This window comes from Acanthochromis polyacanthus, chromosome 9 (assembly GCF_021347895.1).
Source record: "Acanthochromis polyacanthus isolate Apoly-LR-REF ecotype Palm Island chromosome 9, KAUST_Apoly_ChrSc, whole genome shotgun sequence".
NCBI classification, from domain to species: Eukaryota; Metazoa; Chordata; class Actinopteri; family Pomacentridae; genus Acanthochromis; species Acanthochromis polyacanthus.
In genome coordinates this window covers 15708283-15729409 of record NC_067121.1, presented here as the reverse complement: position 1 = coordinate 15729409, position 21127 = coordinate 15708283, and the positions used below count along the sequence as shown (strand labels likewise).

Genomic DNA, 21127 nt, shown 5'->3' with positions numbered 1-21127 from the left:
TTCTCAGCAGAGCAGATGATGCGCTGCAGCCTGCTCTTGTCCCGAGTGGTGGCTGCAGGGTACCAGACAGTGATGGAGGAGGAAAGGATGGACTCTATGATGGCCGTGTAGAAGTGCACCATCATAGTCTTTGGCAGGTTGAACTTCTTCAGCTGCCTCAGGAAGTACATCCTCTGCTGTGCCTTTTTGGTTATGGAGGTGACGTTCATCTCCCACTTCAGGTCCTGGGAGATGATGGATCCCAAAAAGCAGAAAGACTCCACGGTGAGCACTGTGGAGTCAGAGAGCTTGATGGGAGCACGGGGGGCTGTGTTCCTCCTGAGGTCCACCACCATCTCCACTGTCTTCTGGGCATTGAGCTCCAGGTTGTTCCTGCTGCACCAGGACACCAGGTTGTCTACCTCCAGTCTGTAAGCAGACTCATCCCCATCAGAGATAAGTCCGATGAGGGTGGTGTCATCTGCAAACTTCAGGAGTTTGACGAACTGGTGCCTGGAGGTGTAGCTGTGGGTGTACAAGAGGAACGATGAACATTGTTGCATAAAAATAATAATTCTATTAAAAACACATTGAACTCCGATTCTCTAATAATGCAGATCATGTGGAGACATTTTGAAGGCCTGAAAAAAGTGCACGTAAGGTTAAGTTTTAATGACAAATCAACTCAAAGCCTTTTTTGTCAATGTCTGACAGTCACGTGACGGTGCACTTTTCTGCTGTCTGCTTCATCTCCGTCACTGTGCCCTGGGCCTCGGTTTTCAGGGTATCCACATCCATGTTTTAAAGTTTATTGAGGAATGAATCATTGATCTCCTCTTCTTCCTCATCTTCATCCACCATTTTTGTGAGGTCCTCTGGCATGTCAGTGTCATCTCCGACCATCTGAACTGTAGGAGTGTCTTGGGAGCTCTGTTACAGAAGACATGAACTAGCAATACGCTCACAATGATGGCTAAACCTGCAATCCAAAGATGTTTGTTTCTAGAAATAATGTTTGGATTCAAGTTATGACAAATTCTAATGAAATTATACCCAACCAATTAAACCTGTACTGTTTTTTTTGGGGGGGGGAATGAGGCTTTCCTGTGCAATCACACAATTTGATTTATTTTTTTAAATAGCATAAACATACATTTTTAAATTGATGATTCTTTTAAAAAAATGACAATTTCAACTTGTATCCCCATGTTATATAAAGCCATATGTATTTAATTGCCATCATTATAAACACAGGTGTTAACCTTTGCAAGTTTAAAAAAAAATCTTGCTTCAATGATTAGTAGGTTGGGGTGGGATTGGAAATCATGACTTCAAGCTGAAGAAAAGTTACCTAAACTTTGAATAGGTTTAAAATCAACTAAAGTTTAAATTGCACATGATATGAAGTTGAATGACGTGTTTTATATTTTAAAAATTTCTAAAACAGACATTTTATAAAAGAAAAAAAATGCTTTAATCCTGAGATGCATAAGTGGGTCAAAAATGACCCAGTGAGGTCATTTTCTTGCAACATCTTTGTTTGTAATGGAAAAATTGTTATCATTCTGTTTTACAGCTATTCCTCATAAAGCATGTTTTTGATATCATTCCATTAAAATTTTGAAGTTACTATTTATGTAATTTTAAAGAAATTGTAGTTTGTATTACTGCCCCAAGCTCTTTATCACTGATAATATCATATCAGTGATAAAGATATGATGAAAGATGTAATGAAGTGCACAAACTTGGAGGGACAGAGAGCAGCAACAGCTGGAGGAAAAGAGTGGAAAAATGTCAACAAAAAGGATGTTGATTTTCCTTTATTGCTGTTCTGTGTAATATTCTTCTTTATCAATTATAAAAATGATCAACACCTGTTAAAACGTGAAAAATAAACATATTTCAACCATGAAATCATTCTTTTGTGGACAAAAATATACTACAAACAATATTACAAATCATTATTCTTAACCAAAATTATTTAAAAATGGCATAAAAATGCGTTGATTTTTATAAAGGTCATCTTTGACCCACTTATGGAAGAGTGTAGAGTCCAGTCACTCGTGCATCTAAAGGTTAAAGAATAGCAAAAGAAGCACAGAAACATGCTTTCTGTTGCTATTACAGTCACGGTCTGTTACAGACTGACACCTGAGTGTAAATGTAATTAAACTTGTTGAAACGCACTCAAGGAAACCAACAAAAGTAGTCGTTATCTAGCTAATTATCTAACTTAGCTTGTTACTAGCTAATTATGTATAATATGTACTGGAAAATATTCAGTGTGTCAATCCGACTGTAATTACTTCTGCACAGATGTCCCCTTCCATCAAATGCCTGTCATTTAGTTATATTATCAAAACACTTGACAGCAAAACCTTGTTGTGCAGTAGGTTACCTTAATGAAATAAAAATGCTAAAAATACATAGATACGAAGATAGGCATCAAACAAATATAAATATGTGCTTGTGCTAATGTTCTGTTGGGAGAGCATGATTCAGTTTAGAACAAACTAGAAAAGCACTCAGAGAGTGCAGACCTCCGCCAAGGATAGAGAGGAAAACAGGAAACCCATGCAGTAAAGGATCATGAGCTGGAATTGAAGGTCTGAGCCTTGATTTAACAGCTTCTCTGTCACATGAGGTGAGTTAGTGGCAAATACGCACCATCTCGTCACTATTAGCATAGCCGCATTGCTTCACAAGTAGCTTTAGCTCAGTAACGAAACGCTCAAAAGACTCCCCTTCGCCTTGCAGTCTCTCATTGAACTTGTACCTTGCAAAAATCGTTAGTTTTAGGCATGAGGTACTCTTCAAAGCGTCCGTAATAAGTGTCTAGCTTATTAGCTTCATCTGCGGTCAATGTCCAAGTGTTAAAAATATCGCGGCCTCTTTCTCCTACCCACAAAAGCAAGTAGCTGCATTGGGTCGCTTCCTCCTTTCCCTTTAGCGGTCCAGAAAAAATTAGCTTTACGTGCTGCACGAATCTCCGCCATGCGTCGGGAAGGTTTGCCGAATCCCAATCCATCTGCGGTGAAGGCTCTCCCGATGGCTCCATCATTAACTCCTTTCTTTAGAAGCGTACGGTCCGATGAGTCTCTGACACCATGTAATATTGTGGTTTGCATGAAATAAGACGACTTATTGAAGATTCTATCGGAGCTTTATTTGCTGCTCTGCCGCTCACATTGACCTTCATTATAACTGAGGTAAACAACACATCCCAGCATGCATTGCTACTCCCACTTGAACTCTGGTGAGTGATAAGAGACAAAATACTAGTACGCATTGGGAATACCATAGAAATAATATATATATGTCAGGGTAGAGACTGCGATTTGGTAGAATTGGAGTTTCTACCAGTAGAGATTGCGATTGGAGTCTCTACCGGTAGAGATTGCGATTGGAGTCTCTACCAGTAGAGTTTGCGATTGTAATCTCTACCAGTAGAGATGGAACTTTAAATCTGACCCCTGCCCTGACCCCTGCCCCTAACCTTAAAGGCATTAGAGGAGATTTAATTTCCTACGACTTTGAACGTAGCATGCGCATGCGCACATACAACCTCTCCCTCACCCCCCTCTAACCTCCCCCCTCTTAACATTTACGAAGAAACGCCCCCCTCCAGAAACTTGTGTAGCACTCGTGAAGTTGTCTTTTACGGCTGGGTCCTCCTGGATCTTTATCTGCCATTATGTAAAAAAGATGAGCAAAACAAGTCGCCAGCTAACTACGAAGCTATACCAAAGCAACACATACACAAAACACCTAAGTCCAAGGCGTACGTAATCTACGTAACTAGGCCTGAGCTGGAAGATTTTTGATTGACAGGAAAGGGAGCAAACCAAATGCCTCGGTCCGAGCGCAATGATTGGCTGATGTTTTTCAGGTCCTGCCATGTCCACAGTTATTTTTTTTAATTTTTATAGAAACCATACATACAAGTCCACTAAAGGTCAGTATATTCTTTTTATGTGAATCAGACAAATTAAACAAAAAAAAACATCCTCCATAAGAACATCCTCCTTTAAATCTGACCCCTGACCCTAACCTTAACTGACCCTGATCTAACCCCTGCCCTGACCCCTGACCCTAACCTTAAAAGTCTAACCTTAGCCCTGACAAATCTCTACCGGTAGAATTGGAGTTTCTACCGGTACTGGTAGAGACTCCAATCGCAACCTCTACTGGTAGAAACTCCAATTCTACCAAATCGCAGTCTCTACCATGACATATATATATATATATATATATATATATATATAAATTATATATCTATGGGGAATACAACACATACTAAAAACACATACTAAAAAACATACTAAAAAAACAGAATCCAGGATCCTTTCCGGATTGCCACCAAAATTAAATCAGCTCTTCCTCTTACCATAGTCTACATCCCCTCAAAATTTCATCTGAATCTGCCCAGGCGTTTTTGAGTTATCTTGCTAACAGACGGACACACAAACGCCAGGTGTCACATAACCTTCTTGGCAGAGATAATAAATAGTGGTGGAATTGTGTGTCAGCAAATGAGTAGCTAAATGGTGGCAAGAGAGTTCCTCACTTCTGGAAGTCGATATTTATCTCTCAGTGCTACTGTTAGATTTGCTCTCTCAGCCTTCTTTGTGGCAAAGTCCTTGTCACGCTGAGTCCTGCAGAACAAACACACCACATATGAGACAGTGAATTAAATGAGTGAAACTTTTAAGGACAATGCAGTGTAGTCCTTACACGAAAATCGTCAAGTGTGAGTCAGAAGAAAAAAGCTTATATGTATCACTGCAACGTAACTTTTTACACTTCAACAATTCACTGAATGTATAAATTCAGACAAACAAAGTCATTGTGCATTTGGAGGAAAAATTTCCTTAGAAATCAGTGTCTATCATCTCCAGCATTATTACATTACAGTGATGTTGTTAGCAAAGGAAAACAATAAGAACAACGATCCTTCTATGAAACATAATATTAATCTGATTAACAACTCACACTACACTGCTTTGGTTTACTTGCCTTCATCTAATTTGTATGAGAATTTATGGAGCCGTGAGAATGACATCACTCCCATTTCTAGATTATAGAATTACCTTTATGCTGTATGATAGAATAGAATAGAATAGAATAGAATAACTTTATTCATCCCCAAAGGGAGATTCAGTTCATTCATTCTAATTTTATTTACAAATTTATAGCCATGATGCATTTTGAACTTTGTATTTTGTCACAACTAAGTTCAGATTGACCCGAAGGGGCTGCTTTGACTTGTCTCTATTTAAGGGGGGGTCTGCTAAGGCCCTGACGCTACTTTAATAAGATTAGCTGCACCGAGAGCTGCAGCTTGGCACAGATTCGAGGTTACTTGATGTCTTGGCCAGGGCTGCACTTCTTTACCTTACTCCCTCCCACGAAGACAATCTAAGCAGTTACCGGGCTACTTTGTTCTCCAGTGGAGTCACAGGAACTGCAACAGGCAAACTCAATGACACTGAACTTCTGTGGCAAATAAATTGTGTTTCTTGACAGTGTGGAATTACTGAAACTGAGACTGGACCACAGATAGATACAGTCTCTTTTTCAGATTTAACAACATAGCACATGTCTAATTAGCCAGACCTTAGTTTTGTTTTTTCTTTGTTTTTTTGTTATTTTATTGGCTTATTACCTAAATAACAAAAAAGAATAACTACAAGAAGTTTTCTAGAACAACATCCTAGCCTAATAAGATCTTCAAATAAATCAAATTAAATTTGTTTTTTGTTTTTTTCTTTCATTTCAACTTCCATCATTAAATGAGAAATATCAAATTGCTTGAAGTTAAACAAAAAACTGTTGTGCTGTACAGGCGGCAGCAACATTTTCTCGTGGACAAGGAGACTTTAATTTCATTACAATTTGCAATTGAAGACAACCAACTGTTCTGAATCATTTGAGTTTGTAAGGTGATTAAATAATTATTGTTTTAAAGCGTACTGGCTAAGAGACGTGTAAATGGCTTCCTGGAACCGAGCCCTGTTGAGTTATTACACACAGAGCCTAATCTTCTTCTCTGGCTAATTTGAGCCCCAACAAAATAAACCCCTAGCTAAAGCTATCCTATAAGCCTGGCGCGCATCCGTTGATGTCACACATGCATCACACACAGCCTCACAAGCAAACAACACCATGTAATACACGCCCACACATTTCTACAACACTGAACTCAATTTTAGCTTTTTTGTGCTGTTATAGATTGAAATCTTCCAGCATCCATGTTAACAAATAACAAATATATTGGAAAGCACTTTGAATTTATAATAATGTGACTTGACTTGATCTGATCATACACTTTTGTTATGATGACTTAAACTGAGTATAAAATAAGTCATGTCCTGGTGAAAAGTAGCTTGAGGCCAAGACTACACCAAATGGTTTTAATTTGAGAGTCAACAAGAACCTCAGGCATCATTGAGGACAGCTGATTGGATTCAAATATGCAGGATCAGCAAACTTAGGAATTTCTGTTTTACCATTATGGTGCCACTTTTTTTAAAATTGTTTGAGAAACTTGTTTCCTTCACATTATGGCTTTGCTTCAAAATTCAGACTAACTTGTGTTGTCTAAGACCTGAAAGAGACTGTACATTACACCTATTTTAAAAGTCTTGGTAACACTTTCTATGAAGCCCACATTTATAATGCATTATAATGGCATCCATAATGCATTATAATGCATTCATAATGCCTCATAACTACACTTATAAGCAAACATAATGCTTCATGATGCTTTATATTAACGGTCATAAAACATTATGTCATTTATAATGAATTATAATGACTTGTTCCATGGATGCTCATGAATACTCATGAACACTACATTCATAATGCTTTATGAGGTATGAAGCCCCGACAATCACAATGCATTATGAGGGCATTCATAATGCTTCATAACTACACTCATAATGCTTTATGATGCACTATATCAACAGTCATAAAACATATCACTTATAATGAATTATAATGGCTAGTTATATGGATGCTCTTGAGTACTTATGAACACCTATATTATGCTTCATGAGGGCACTTACAGTGCATTATAATGCACTCTTCACTGACTGCTCAGAATACATTATGATTACCTATACACACAACTCAAGTCAACTGTAGTGACAACTTATAGTATGTAATAATAGACTATGAAGTATCATTAGTCATCATTGTATGCATTAAGTAAAGTGACATACATATGGATGCATTTATAATAATGCATAATCCATCATAACACTTCATTGTAGGGGCTAAGTAAAGTGTGATGCATTTGGATGCATTTATAAGAATATATGTTGCATCTTAAGTGATTAGTATGCAAAACATAACACAGTAAATGCGGGTTCTGTAGAAATGGAAACTCAAGGTATTCAAAATACATATTCAAAGTAAGAAAAAGACCAAATATATTTTTACAGTTTATTCAGGGTGTCAAACAAACTAGCCACTATTATAAGAGATATAAAATACAAAATTTAACCGAAGAACGCCCTCCCCCCAGAGGGGCATTAAAGGACGTTTGCTTGAAGCAGCTTTTTAAAGTGCAACTTAACACTTACAGGTAAACAGTATACATATGTAAACACTTGGCCCTTAAGGGCACGATCACACTAAAGTATGTTTGCCAGCTGGGATATGACCATGCCCTAATAGTACAAACAAATAAATTTATTTACAAATACAAGTTTATTCAGGGTGCTCGAACAAACAAGCAACTATTTAAAAAGAGGTATAAAACAATACAAAGAACCTTTCATAAATCCATATCAACACTCATGAACATTAAATTTTCTAATATCATGAAAAAGGCACCCGAGAATGCCATTTCTATGCGATCTCCCAAGCCAGTACTAACACTCAATTACTCTTAAATGCTCTTAACAGCTTGGTCGTTCGATTGCCTCCATGACGCCAAATCTCACATTTAAATGTTTGCCAGGCCCTCTCTAAGTTTTGTGTATGGGCTCTGGTTACAGAATCTACAAAGTGTCTCCTGTGGCAGACAGTATGGTGATCATAACCTTCCTCTGATAGAGCTCTTCACTCATCGGTCACAATGCTGGATCCCCTCCTAATATGGCGCCGTACAGCCCGGTCTCACGGGGATTCGTGAAACTGTCATGTCAGTTTTTGTTTCGGTTTCGTGCGCACTAACACAATGTCATGTTTTTCGTGCCGCTCACCACGAGCGAAACCCGCTGTGGTAATCACGTCTGAAAGTGGTTTATACCGGCGGATTCATGACGATCTAAGCTGTCCATCGGCGTTTGCGGCCTCCGCTTCGGCCGCCGGACATTCTTTAAATTCCTATGCAAATTCGGCGGATTCATGACGATTTAAGCTGTCCATCGGCATTTGCGGCTGCCATTGCGGCCGCCAGACATCCGGCCGCAGCAGCGGCCGCAGCGGCGGCCGCAAACGCCGATGGACAGCTTAAATCGTCATGAATCCGCTAGTATAAACCACTTTCAGATGTGCCGCAACAGCGGCCGGATGTCCGGCGGCCACAATGGCAGTCGCGGCGGCGGCCGCAAACGCCGATGGACAGCTTAGATCGTCATGAATCCGCCGAATTTGCATAGGAATTTAAAGAATGTCCGGCGGCCGAAGCCGCGGCGGCGGCCGCAAACGCCGATGGACAGCTTAGATCGTCATGAATCCGCCGGTATAAACCACTTTCAGATGTGATTACCACAGCGGGTTTCGCTCGTGGTGAGCGGCACGAAAAACATGACGACATCGTGTTGGTGCGCACGAAACCGAAACAAAAACTGACGTGACAGTTTCACGAATCCCCGTGAGACCATGTTGCGCCGTATGATGGGAAGAAGCTGCTCTTTGGAACGCTTTGCGAGGATCTTGAAAATGGGTCTCCTGGTGGTCTGCGCAACTTCCAGCATACCAAATACCCATTTTTTATTCCGTCTCCATGCTGGTCCCATTCTCCCCTGGTTGTACTGTCAAACATATTTTTTGTAATTTACATGCACAGGTAATGACATTTCACACACACACACACACACACACACACACACACACACACACACACACACACACACACACACACACACACACACACACACACACACACACACACACACACACACACACACACACACACACCTTACCTTTCTTTTGTGTGAGAACTTGCTTTCGTCCAGCATAACAAAGCAATGATGGCCACCAACTTTCATTTGACATTGAACTCAAAGTTTGCACACAGCACGACTGCAGACCTGCATGTAGGAAACAATGACAATTCAGTTAAGCTTTGTTAAAGTGTATTACTATATTCACACATCCAACCTCAACTATGGTACTCAAAAACTAACTGTAAAGCCATGGTAGGTTTTGACAAAATTTCAAATCATGCAGCCCATCAGCATGATTTGAAATTCTGTTCCTGTTAACAAAGGCTTCAATCATATTCCACTTTGGAAATTTAATTTGAGATGTTATTCTCCTTTTCACGTTATACAAATTCAATTTTGAATGGCCTGATTATGGTCCCTGCACATTTGATTCAAGTAGGTTAAATAAAAGCAAATATGTGGTCTGTTTTTATACTTTTCTCAGAGATGAAGCCATCTTGGTTAAGGTCCTGCTACTGCCTGTAACACCATCTTCAATAAGATCTGTCTGCTTCAGACGTAATCCTTGGGAGAACCTACAAAGAGATGAAAACAACTTCAAAACCACTTGCCCAATGGACAAAATATTCCATTAACAAAAGGTGGCTCATTGTTATTCTTATGAGTGAGCCACAGTGGCTTTTCATTTCAAATTCCTAGTGCAAGCATAGCTTCCCTGTAGTTGAATGAGAAACATTTAGTTATAAAGTAGGTAATCATTTGTTTCATAGAACACAAATACCCTTTTGATATTGACAGAACTTGCTAAAATGTGTAGCTTTAGGAGTCCTTCATGATTCCATTTTAAACCAGCTAAAATAATTATTGCATAAAATAATTGTTTTCCTAATGTCACATTTGCTAATGCTTCCCAAAAATGTGTAATATTGTGGCAACTTCAATATTAATCATAATTTAAGGAAATTCAAGTAAACTGAAAAATGCTTGGAAAAAATAATTTCAGCAGTGAATCTAGAAATAATCCAAATTTTACATTTTCACATCAAATATGGTAAATGCAATTGCCACCTATTTTATACACCTGACTTGAAAACCTTAAAGCAGAAGAACAGTAAGATCAAAATAAAATATTGAGACTTAACCACCTCTAGTTTTTATACTGTGTTTGTTCAGCATATGGCTAAAACACAAAACTTCATAGAAACTCTTCTCAAACAGAATAACATTAAGCAATGGTCGATACCACCAGCAACTGGACTGCTTGAACGACCACTGAGCCATCTTCTGTTGTTTTTTTTAATACCGTGAGACCAATATCGACCCTCCCCCACCCACTGCACCTGCGATTTCAGCACAGAAATGATTCCCGGTTGAACTCCGGTCACCGTAGGAAAACGCTATGAGCCGCGGTTGGTGTCAACCGCCCTGCCCGCAACAGCTATTTTCTAAATGGAGATATCGTGCCCGCTTCAGCCCCGGTCGCCGGTCCGCCGCCGGACAACACAATAAGCCCCGGGAGTCGCCGGCGGTCGGGGCAAATGTCAACCGGGCTCATTATGTCGTCCGGCGACAGACCGCCTCCGCCAACAGCCGCGACGTAAGGCGGCGGTGGCTGTGACCGTGGCTACTTTGACATAATGAGCCCCAGAAACCGTCACAGCGACTTCTAGCTGAGAAACGTTGTCACCGTTAACTACTAACGAATATCAGGTTCAGTTAGCCAGGTACTTGCTAGCTAAGGTTAGAACAATGTATGCTAACATTAGCGCTAGCTAAAACATGCTATCACACACACGCTCTCGATCGTAAAGCCAAAGGCAGATACACATTTACTTGAATTTAAGTTACCGTCGTCGGTATATCATGTCTACTATTTAATACTCACTACAAAAGTTGCTTTTCGTGCCACGGGCTCTCTGAAAACAGTGAGGTTGTGCTGGTTACTGTCCTCCGTCTCTTCACTTTTGCCGCCACTTCGACCTTTTTCGTATCAATCCTCCGTCTTCTTTCATTTTCTAGGTCAGGCAGGTGCAACCACCATTCTGGCGCGTTACCGCCCCCTAGAAATACGTGTGTACTACACCCACAAACCACATTCAATTTAAAACAATATCCTGATCAAATGAAGAATTCCAGTTTCATGTCCTGCGGCAAATTTTACATTCATTAAATGTAAAAAAAATACTAGATTCAAACCTAAAAAACATTTGATTCAGTGATCAACCAAATAATTTTCAGTTATTCGAATGTGAAAATATACATTAAATGTACAATAGCTTTGTTTTACTTTTTCAGTGCATAAAGCATTATGAGTGTAGTTATGAAGCATTATGAATGCCCTCACAATGCATTGTGATTGTCGGGGCTTCATACCTCATAAAGCATTATGGATGTAGTGTTCATGAGTATTCATGAGCATCCATGGAACAAGTCATTATAATTCATTATAAATGACATTATAATGTTTTATGACCGTTGATATAAAGCATCATGAAGCATTATGTTTGCTTATAAGTGTAGCTATGAGGCATTATGAATGCATTATAATGCATTATGGATGCCATTATAATGTATTATAAATGTGGGCTTCATAGAAAGTGTTACCAAAGTCTCTAGCTGACTATGTACCTGCTTTGGAGCTGACTTTAAGATCCTTTCACTGGTTTATAAAACCTACGAACCTTCTAAAACCATCAAGTTTTAGTGGCCTTTAACTGTACCCATGGTCAGAACAATAACTCGCCGTGAGGCATTATTTTGTTATTATGATTCACATCTCTGGAACAGCCTTCCTGTGGCATTTTCAAAGCAAAACCTAGACCGAGTCTGGCTTTTAGTTGATTTTATTTGTCTATTTAGTCATATGCAACAAGACCAGCCTCTTTATTCAGAAAACAGATATCAGCTTCTGTGAATCATAAGTTTAATCTAGGAAATGCAAACCCACCAGATTTTCTTTATTTACATTGCACTGTGGATCTTCTATTAGTATGGTCCACATTGCAATATCACCCAGTGTTACTGGATGTGCATTTACTTTTGGCTTTTAGAGCAATAGAGTGCCCTATATCATTGTTGAGCATTTATCAGAAGATGTGAGGCTTATTAGGCTCAGAGAAAAACCTTTAATTTTTTCTAATCACACCTGCCAATCTGGTGGCTGTATTTTTGTATATTAATAACTCTCACTTTTGCCAATAAAATGTGCATCACAGAAACTGCTTCCAGTTGCACACTAAAACATTCAGTCATTTTAATATGTTATTTAAAAATGTTGGTTTGTGTGTAAAATTTAAACAAATCTTCACACAGCGCTCACATTGAACATTTTTAAACAGGGCCTCCTGTTCTGTTTACCTGCTGTGCTACACCTGCTGTAAACATTGTTTTATATCATCAGTCTTTTGCTAGGAGGGTAGAATATAAGCAGCTCTGCTTACTCACTTTTCTTCCACCAGGTACTCTGGTACTCCTCAAACTCCTGCCTGGACATGCCTTTGGACTTTGCAGTTTCCTTTCCATCTGCTCCTGCTTTGCTGTTATCTTCACCTTTTCCTCCGGTAAAACTCTTTAACTTATCACCCAACATTTGATTCATGAGAAAAGCCATAGTTCATCTAATGTTTGTCAGTCCCACTGGGAAGAGGGAAGCCACAGTCTAGTAGAGGGGTGAGGTAGTGGTAAACCTAAATCTTATTGTTTAAAGGAAGAAATTGTTTACAAGAGCTGCTCACTATACAAACTTCACATATTACAACTGTGCCTATTGTGTATCAGGATGATCAGATTGTATTAATAACTTGTGGCTGGAGTAAAACCGCTCAAGAGCTTAGCTCATAATTGGCAGCATACCGACAATGGAGGGTGTTTACTTTGTCAACAAGATGCTCCTGAATAGACCCTCAGGCTGTAGGCCATGTAGTCCTCCTGCCAAACCTGCAAGATTCAAAAAAATTTCATCCAAATCTGTTAGTCCATGTTTGAATAATGTTGCTAACAGGCAGACAAACAAACAAACCAACGCTGATTGTCACATAACTCCGCTGCTTTCCTTGGCAGAGTGATAAAAATGGTTGTGTTAATGTTATTCTTTATCAAAACTGGTAAATTCAATTTAAACTGAAAGTGTTTATATTAACTGTACCCCAGAAAGCACCCATTATTTTTAAAAGCGGATTTGGAACTGAAGGAGACTAAAGAAGCATTACATTTTCCTGATCAGCTCTACTGCTGTACTTTTGGGACACTGTGGACTTAACACCTCCCTGACCTAAAACCTATGTACCTAACACACAACTAATAAGACTCTGGACATTAACCTTGTAGGACTTAAGATCACCTAATTACACAGGATTTGTTTCAGATATTCTCCTGTCCTGTTAGTTGAAGCCAAACTGTCATATCCAATGTCTGCAGACTCTCTAGTACACATACACACCTGAAACCTGAGATTATTTCAAAAGTTCAAATGAAGGTTTTGGCAAAATACACCTAAATAAACTTCTTTGTAAAATAGTATCATCCTCTAAAACGTCCTTATTTCCACCAGACGTTTTTTGCTCTGTTGTGTGAGACTGAATGCTAAATTATGCTCCAAGGGTGCTAAAAGCTTTGCATATTGTGTATTTTGTTTAGAAATTTTCTATAATGAGACTTTGTCACAAATTGAATCTGTTGACAATGACTGCTAGAAGTTGAAGCGGAACATAGCTGCTTATCAAACCTTTCTAAGTCACCGGTTGCCGAGTCTCAGTTCTTACAGTAAAGGCAGTACATGTGTGGACAGTTAAGCCAGAACCCTGAGCTCATGTTTTGTTGTAGTGTTCACTTTTAGTCAGTTACAATGATGCTGTGCCGCTATCTTGCAATGATACAGAAATCTTCAAATCCAGACTAGAAGTCGCATCACTAAAATCTAATCACTATTATGTTCATGTCCTGGAGGAGCCAGTTCAATGTCAACATCTCAGTCCAGTTTGTGAATTAAAGGAGGACTTGAATGTGGCTTTCAAAACTGCTTATGGCAGTTTCACAAGGATCAACTGGCAAACAAAGTGTGATGTTAATGGAATGATGAAATCAACCTAATGATATTGCAGTGTTGCCAAAGATGGGTCTTTACTTGAGGAACATGAGCACGCTTTCCCCCCCCATTTTGACAGTGTTTTTCAGTCATGTATTAAAAGCTTATTAAATCCACTGTGATTTTTAAAAACATAATGAAACATGAAAGGGTTCAAACGGGTGTTTAATCCTTCTTATGAGCATTCTATGGTCAGCTGTTAAAACTACTTGTATTACTATCATAACGGCAAAGACAGCTCTGCAGTACAAGACAATGTACTGCTGTGTGTTCACACAAGTTTAAAACTATGCACATAGTCCCTTTCAGATGAGCTGAACAATAAAATCCTCATCATATTGTAGACAACTTTGTTCTTGTGTCATTTCTGACCTTCCCTGAAAATTTCATCCAAATCCATTGGTCTGCTTTTGAGTAATGTTGCAAACTGTCACGAACTAGGGAGGGCTGGACCAAAGCAGAGAGCCACGCTACCAAGACCAGAGGAGATTTAGAATGATTTATTGCCGGGGATGAATAATGGTCGGGATGGGGAAACCAGAGTGCAGGAACGGCTGGTGTAGTGGGGGGTTTTGGCCAGGAACCGGGGGTCCAAGCAGGGACAGAAGGGGTCCAGGCAGGAATGGGGGTCCAGGCATGAGCAGGGGGGTCCAGGAGGGGAAAACCGGTGATGACTGGGTTGGGGAGAGCCAGAGGGGAAGGAGGACAGCAGGGATTCCGGACAGCTGAATCTGGCAGAGGCAGAAGGAAAAAACAATGTAAAACAACTGGCAAACTGAACAGATTAAACAGGAGGCTAGACAGCAAACTGACTGTGAGGTCTTTGTTCAACAATCTGACAGAGAGTGGAAGGATGAGCCGGTTCTTATTGCAGAGGTGTGTAATCAGAATGATGTTCGTCAGCTGTCCGGGAGCCGGAGAGGTGGTTGATTGCCTGAGTGGAGTCAGCTGGGAAGCTAGACTCCACTCAGGCACCGAGCTGCAGAGGGAGAGACAGGGCAGAGGAGCGGATGGGAGACCAGAGCATGAGAGGGAGAGGAACAGGAGAGGGGGAGAGGAGCATGAGAGGGAGAGAGATGGGGAAAAAGGTATTTGGGATGCCAGATGGGAAAGACAGGGGATGAGAAGGGAGCTCTGACACAAACAGACAGACAGACAGACAGACAAACCAAAGATGACTGTCACATAACTGTCGCGTTTCTTGGCAGAGTAATGATTACATGGATATTCACATAACTCTAAACAAATGTTTATCTGTTATTGAGATGCTTTTTCACAGCACCATTTTGTATATGTGGATTACTTTAGATTCAGTTTTGTACAGTGAAGCTGATCAGTTATGTGTTACACTTGAAGGCTTCACAGTGTTACCCTGACATATGCTGTAAATTTCTCTACTTAATGAATCACAAATACATTTCATTTGTATACATATTGCACATTGCCCTCCAACTGAGTATGATTTGGACTATAGAGTTTATAGAGATAGGAGCAATCCTTTTAATAACTCCCAACAAGGGAATGTGTGGTGTAAGAGGTTTAATTTGGACAGTTTATATTAATCTGTGACTCACACAATTGCAACCCTCTAGGAAAACAGGCCAGAAAATCCAGCATAGGTATAGCAGCTTTAGCCAGAAACCTGCTGAACTGAAACCAGAAGAGTTATGTTTGTCAGGCTGCTGCCAGACCCAGATAGTGCTCTCTCTCTTTCCCCTCCCCTTTTTTCTTTTTAGGTGCTCCTCTCGGGCTGCACAGTGGAGTAGTGATTTGCACTTTCTCCTTGCAGCAAGAAGATCCCTGGTTCAAATCCCGGAGTGTGCCTGGGATCTTTCTGCATGGAGTTTGCATGTTCTCCCTGTGCATGCATGGGTTTTCTCTGGGCACTCTGGCTTCCTCCCACAGTCCAAATATATGCTGAGGTTAATTGATTACTCTAAATTGCCCATAGGTGTGAATGTGAGAGTGATTGTTTGTCTGTATATGTAGCTCTGCGACAGACTGGTGACCTGTCCAGGGTGTCCCCTTACTTCGCCCGAGTCAGCTGGGATAGGCTCCAGTACCCCCTGCGACCCTAGTGAGGATAAAGCAGTGTATAGAGAATGGATGGATGATTGTCTTGTCAGTGTTCCCTTTCATTTGCATCTCTCTGCTTTTGTTTATTATTCTGTCACATATTCTCAGTGTTACTTCTACAGGGATTTGGAATTGTCTCTAGTGCTCTTCAAATGTCCTGCGTTCCACATATTTGTGGGTGTACAAGAAGCAATTAACTGCTTGGGTGTTTTTTTCTTACATGCTTAACATGAACAAGTCACATGGAGACGTGTAAATCTCATATAATATATTGTACCACCAATTTAGCTGATAAGAGTGTAGTGTTTTCTCAGTGGAGGCCTACAGTGGGCCTGTATAATCACATCTCTCCTGCTGTATCTCACCTCTTTATTTGACAGGTATTCCCCAGTGGGAATCATCTTCCTGCTGGCAGGACAGGTGGTAAAGATGACAGACACAGGACAGATGGGCCATGTATGCTCTTACTGTGATTACTGGCCTGATAATCCACAGCTTCTTCACCTCGCCCCTCATCTATTTCATTGTGACATGTAAGAAGCCTTTGAAGTTTATGGCTGGGCTCCTCCAGGCTCTCAGCACTGTTTTTGGGACTTCATCCAGGTTAGTCTTCATATTTAACATCCACTGAATAACAGTGGAATATCTGGGACTTTAATAGTCAGTACGTTTTGGGTTTTGTTGTTGCTCTGCAACCCTCCCTGTTACCCTGCATTGTATGGAGCAGAATCACAACATGGACAAACAAGTGACGCGCTTCATGCTCCCTGTCGGAGCCACAATGAACATGGATGGTGCAGCCCTTTACGAAGCAATAGCTGCTTTATTTATAGCCCAGATTAATGATATGGATTTAGTCTAGGACAAATTATTGTTCTCAGGTATGTTCATATGTACAATACACTTGCATTACATACACTACCTTTTAAAAGTTTGGGGTCACCCAGGCAATTTCATGTTTTCCATAAAAACTCACACTTTTATTGTGCTAACATAATTGCACAAGGGTTTTCCAATCATTGATTAGCATTTCAACACCATCAGCTAACACAATACAGCATTAGAACACAGGAGTGATGGTTGCTGGAAATGTTCCTCTGTACCCAATGTAGATATTCCATTAAAAATCAGCCATTTCCAGCTAGAATAGTCATTTACCACATTAACAACATCTAGACTGGATTTCTGATTGATTTATTGGTACCTTCATTGAAAAAAAGTTTTTCTTTCAAAAATAAGGACATTTCTAAGTGACCCCAAACTTTTGAACAGTAATGTATAAATATATGTCTTCAGGAAATTAGGCTAGTGAATAATTGTAAAAATACTGCAAATATAACCTTTCAGGCTTTCACATTCGTAGTGTGTGGTAAGGTTTTTGTTAATTTACATATCCCTTTCTTCATGTGTATGTTTTCTTCTTTCACCTTGCTTGGATTCTACCTGACTTGGCAGGTATAAAATCTTTTTCATGAGTCACTTCAGATTTAGCTAATGTACAGTAGAAAGAACACTAACATTATGTAGGATATTCACATTTTCAGTGTTTACCTCCACAAGCATGACTGGTCAAGCTTAAGATCTCAGTTAATAGGTTCTGTCTGAATTCATAGAATCTAAAATTATTTTTCCATTACAAAGCCATTACTGTATCTATTGTTTAGTTTGATTGTCACAGCTGCAAGTACTGGTGGAGCAGACATCCCACAGGCTGGCATGGTATCCATGGTGATTGTGTTGGCATCAACGGGACTGCCCACTGAGGACATATCACTACTCATGACTCTTGACTGGATTCTGTGAGTGCACATGCAGCTATTGCCATGTTCAGATCTTGATAATAATAAGGCTTTTGGAAAGTGTGGACTGTGTTAGTTTAGGATACTGTAAGCACTGGCTACGGTTCAAGGTTGATGAATACATTCTGTCAGTGAGGCTCTTTACAATTAGAGTAATACCAATATATTCAAGGACAGTAATAAGCTGAATTATATTAGAACAAAAACAAAAATATTTGAGCAAAAATATATAAATGCAGGAATATTTTTATTCCACTTGTAACATAATTAATTTTGTAGCATGATCATGTCCTTTTGAAAGCACGATATAGTTTTGGTGGAGTCATGCTGACTCATAGCTTGTGGGTGCAGTTATAGGGATCGTGTCAGGACTGCTACCAATGTGCTTGGTGACTGTATCCGTGTCGGTATTGTCAGGGCTCCCTCCTCACCCCCGTCCTTCCCACCTGACATCCCAAATACCCCTTTTTCCCCATCTGTTTCCTCTCCCTCTCCTGCTCCTCTCCCTCTCTTGCTCCTCTCTTCCACTCATGCTCCCCTCTCTCTCTCTCTGTCCCTCGGTTTCTGACTCTGTCTCCCATCCGCTCCTCTACCCCTGTCTTCCCCTACAGCTCGGCGCCTGAGTGGCGTTCGGCTTCCCAGCTGACTCCACTCAGGCAATCAACCACCTCTACGGCTCCCGGACAGCTGAAGGACTTTCACCTGATTACTCCTCTGCAATAAGAACCGGCTCATCCTTCCACTCCCTGCCAGATTGTTGAACAAGACTCCACAGTCAGTTTGCTCTCTAGCCTCCTGAAGTCAGTTGAGGTTTTGGCGTGTTTAAACATTGTTTCTCTTCTGCTTCGTCTAGACCCAGCTGTCCGGGACCCCCGCCGTCCCTCTTCCCCTCCGGCTCTCCCCAGACCATTTGGCACTGGTTTCCCCCTCACTGGACCCCCTGTTCCTGCCTGGACCCCCGACCTGCTTCCCTCCTGACCTCTGGAACCCGCAGCAGCCAATCGGCTGCTCCCGCCTCCTCGGAACCCCTCCTCATCCACCGAATACGATTCCCCTCCAACGTCTGCCCGCCAGGGATCCCCCCCACCTCCGTCTGCGTCACTCTGGTCCTCCCCAGGACCACAGATGACCGCCAATCCCCGGTCTCAGACCCACCCGGCCACATCCCCCCCCCCCATCAGCCTCCCACGTCCCTGCACTCCTGCCATAACCACCAGTAAACAATTAAAACCCTCTTCATTCCACCATCCTTGGTTGTGAGGCTCTCTGCTCGGGTCCAACCCGCCTAAGCCGTGACAGGTATAGTGCAGCATCTGTCCAGACATGAGCTACAGAACTCCTGTCCTGCAGATAAAAACTTGGTGCAAGAAAACTCCCAGCTTTAAGATGCATGGAGCATTAATTTTCAACCCCAAAGAGTCTTCTGATGTGTGGTTGTTAAAAGGATTACAGGTAGTGTCTACAGATACGGATCGTACTCGTAGCCTGTGACATAAATATTAATGAGCCGGCTACTCTGATGAAGGCGCGTCCGTGATTCGAGGTGAATCTGCGTGCAGAGCCTGTCGGATACGGTCCGTACCTCTAGCATCAACCATTAAAAAAAACCCACAAACTCCATTTACTGTGATATTGTGAGATTTGTTTGTGGTGATGTAAATTACCCATTCAACAGAGTCCGCTAACATTAAAGTGACTGTGACGGTGTCTGTTGACAGACGCAGAAAATACGTCAGGGTTTTGTTTAGGTTGTTAATATGTAATAGTCTGTCGCTACTTTTGAAGGTAAAAAATACTTGTAGGTTGCTGGCTGTTAGTTCTGCCATTTGTTTTGTTTGCTGTTTGTGCTTTATTAGAACAGGGTCACGTGAATAAAAAGTTTTGCTGTTTTTAATAGTAGTTCTGATTTCAACCCCCAAATTGCTGTCCGTGAAATACTTGTAGTTTGCTGGCTGTTAGTTCCGCCATTTGTTTTGTTTGCTGTTTGTGCTTTATTAGAACAGGGTCACGTGAATAAAAAGTTTTGCTGTTTTTAATAGTAGTGCTGATTTCAACCCCCAAATCACTGTCCGTGAAAAAGTCAGATAGTGATGTTGGACTTTTCCACAGACAACGATGACCCCAGCACACTGATTGTAAAATATTTCTTGTAACTTTATTGGCACTTGATATTGAATGAATGGACTTTAATACACAAAATACATTTATTTTTAATACAGTGTTATATTATGTGTTTACATCATTAAATACTGATGTTCAAATTCCACGAAGAGCAGATGACTGACATGACAGGCTCCGCAAGCAGATTCACCTCGAATCACGGAAGCGCCTTCATCAGAGTAGCCGGCTCATTAATATTTATGTCCGTCGGATTACCAGCCAATCACGAAGCACGTTCATCAGCCGGCTCATTAACATTTATGTCCGGCTCATTAATATTTATGATAAGGGAAAGTGCTGTATCCAGAGCCTTAGAGATAGTAAGAGTTGCGACACTCCCATAGGGTGCCGTTGTACGCTTTCTTTCGGTCTACTTCCGGGTTGTGGAGGCTTGTTTAGTTCCAAGCACCGCTTAGACCAGGGGTCGGCAACCCGCGGCTCCGGAGCCGCATGCGGCTCTTTCAGCCCTCTGTTGTGGCTCCCTGTAACTTTGGAAAATAAATTGCTCTGCCTTTCAGGCGCGTTTCAATGCATTTTAATATAGAGAGTTTATTGTGAAATTACCGCTCTTATTTTGACGTGTCAGTCCACCGGATGTGCTGCTGGGGTTTTCCCCTGGCTGGGACATGAGAGCGCAAGGTTGATGCAGAGGAGATGGAGAAGCAACACCTGTAGTTTCACATCGTTTTGTACTCAAGAATGGCAAGCCTGTATATTAAAGCTCCACTCCAAGAAAGACACGTCTGTCTTTGAGTCAAAAGTATTCATGATAGGGTAATACACGTTACTCGCAAGAACACGGCAGCAGGTCAGAGAGTCAGAGGAGTGTCGTCTTGGAAAATAGGGCAGCGACTTACCGGAGAAAAGTTATTAGCTTAAGATAAATAGATAAATAGATTTTACAAGTTAAA

The 21127-nt window shown here is 40.9% G+C and overlaps 1 protein-coding gene, 1 long non-coding RNA gene and 1 pseudogene across 2 annotated transcripts; 1 reads left to right on the top strand and 2 right to left on the bottom strand.

Annotated features, from left to right (window-relative positions):
• Positions 1 to 693: 693 nt before the first annotated feature.
• Positions 694 to 13139, bottom strand: cplx4c (complexin 4c). Its single transcript, XM_051953670.1, is given in 3 exon segments — positions 694 to 909; positions 4547 to 4634; positions 12539 to 13139. Coding segments are annotated over 3 exon segments (474 nt in total). The 5' UTR covers positions 12709 to 13139.
• Positions 8823 to 11253, bottom strand: LOC127535510 (uncharacterized). Its single transcript, XR_007944343.1, has 4 exons — positions 10984 to 11253; positions 9574 to 9673; positions 9135 to 9242; positions 8823 to 8963 (listed from the first exon to the last, which is right to left on the bottom strand). It is a non-coding gene; the product is annotated as an uncharacterized LOC127535510 (long non-coding RNA).
• A 1185-nt stretch (positions 13140 to 14324) lies between the features above and the next one.
• On the top strand, positions 14325 to 19441 carry LOC110970776 (excitatory amino acid transporter 1-like; annotated as a pseudogene).
• The last annotated feature ends 1686 nt before the right edge of the window (positions 19442 to 21127 follow it).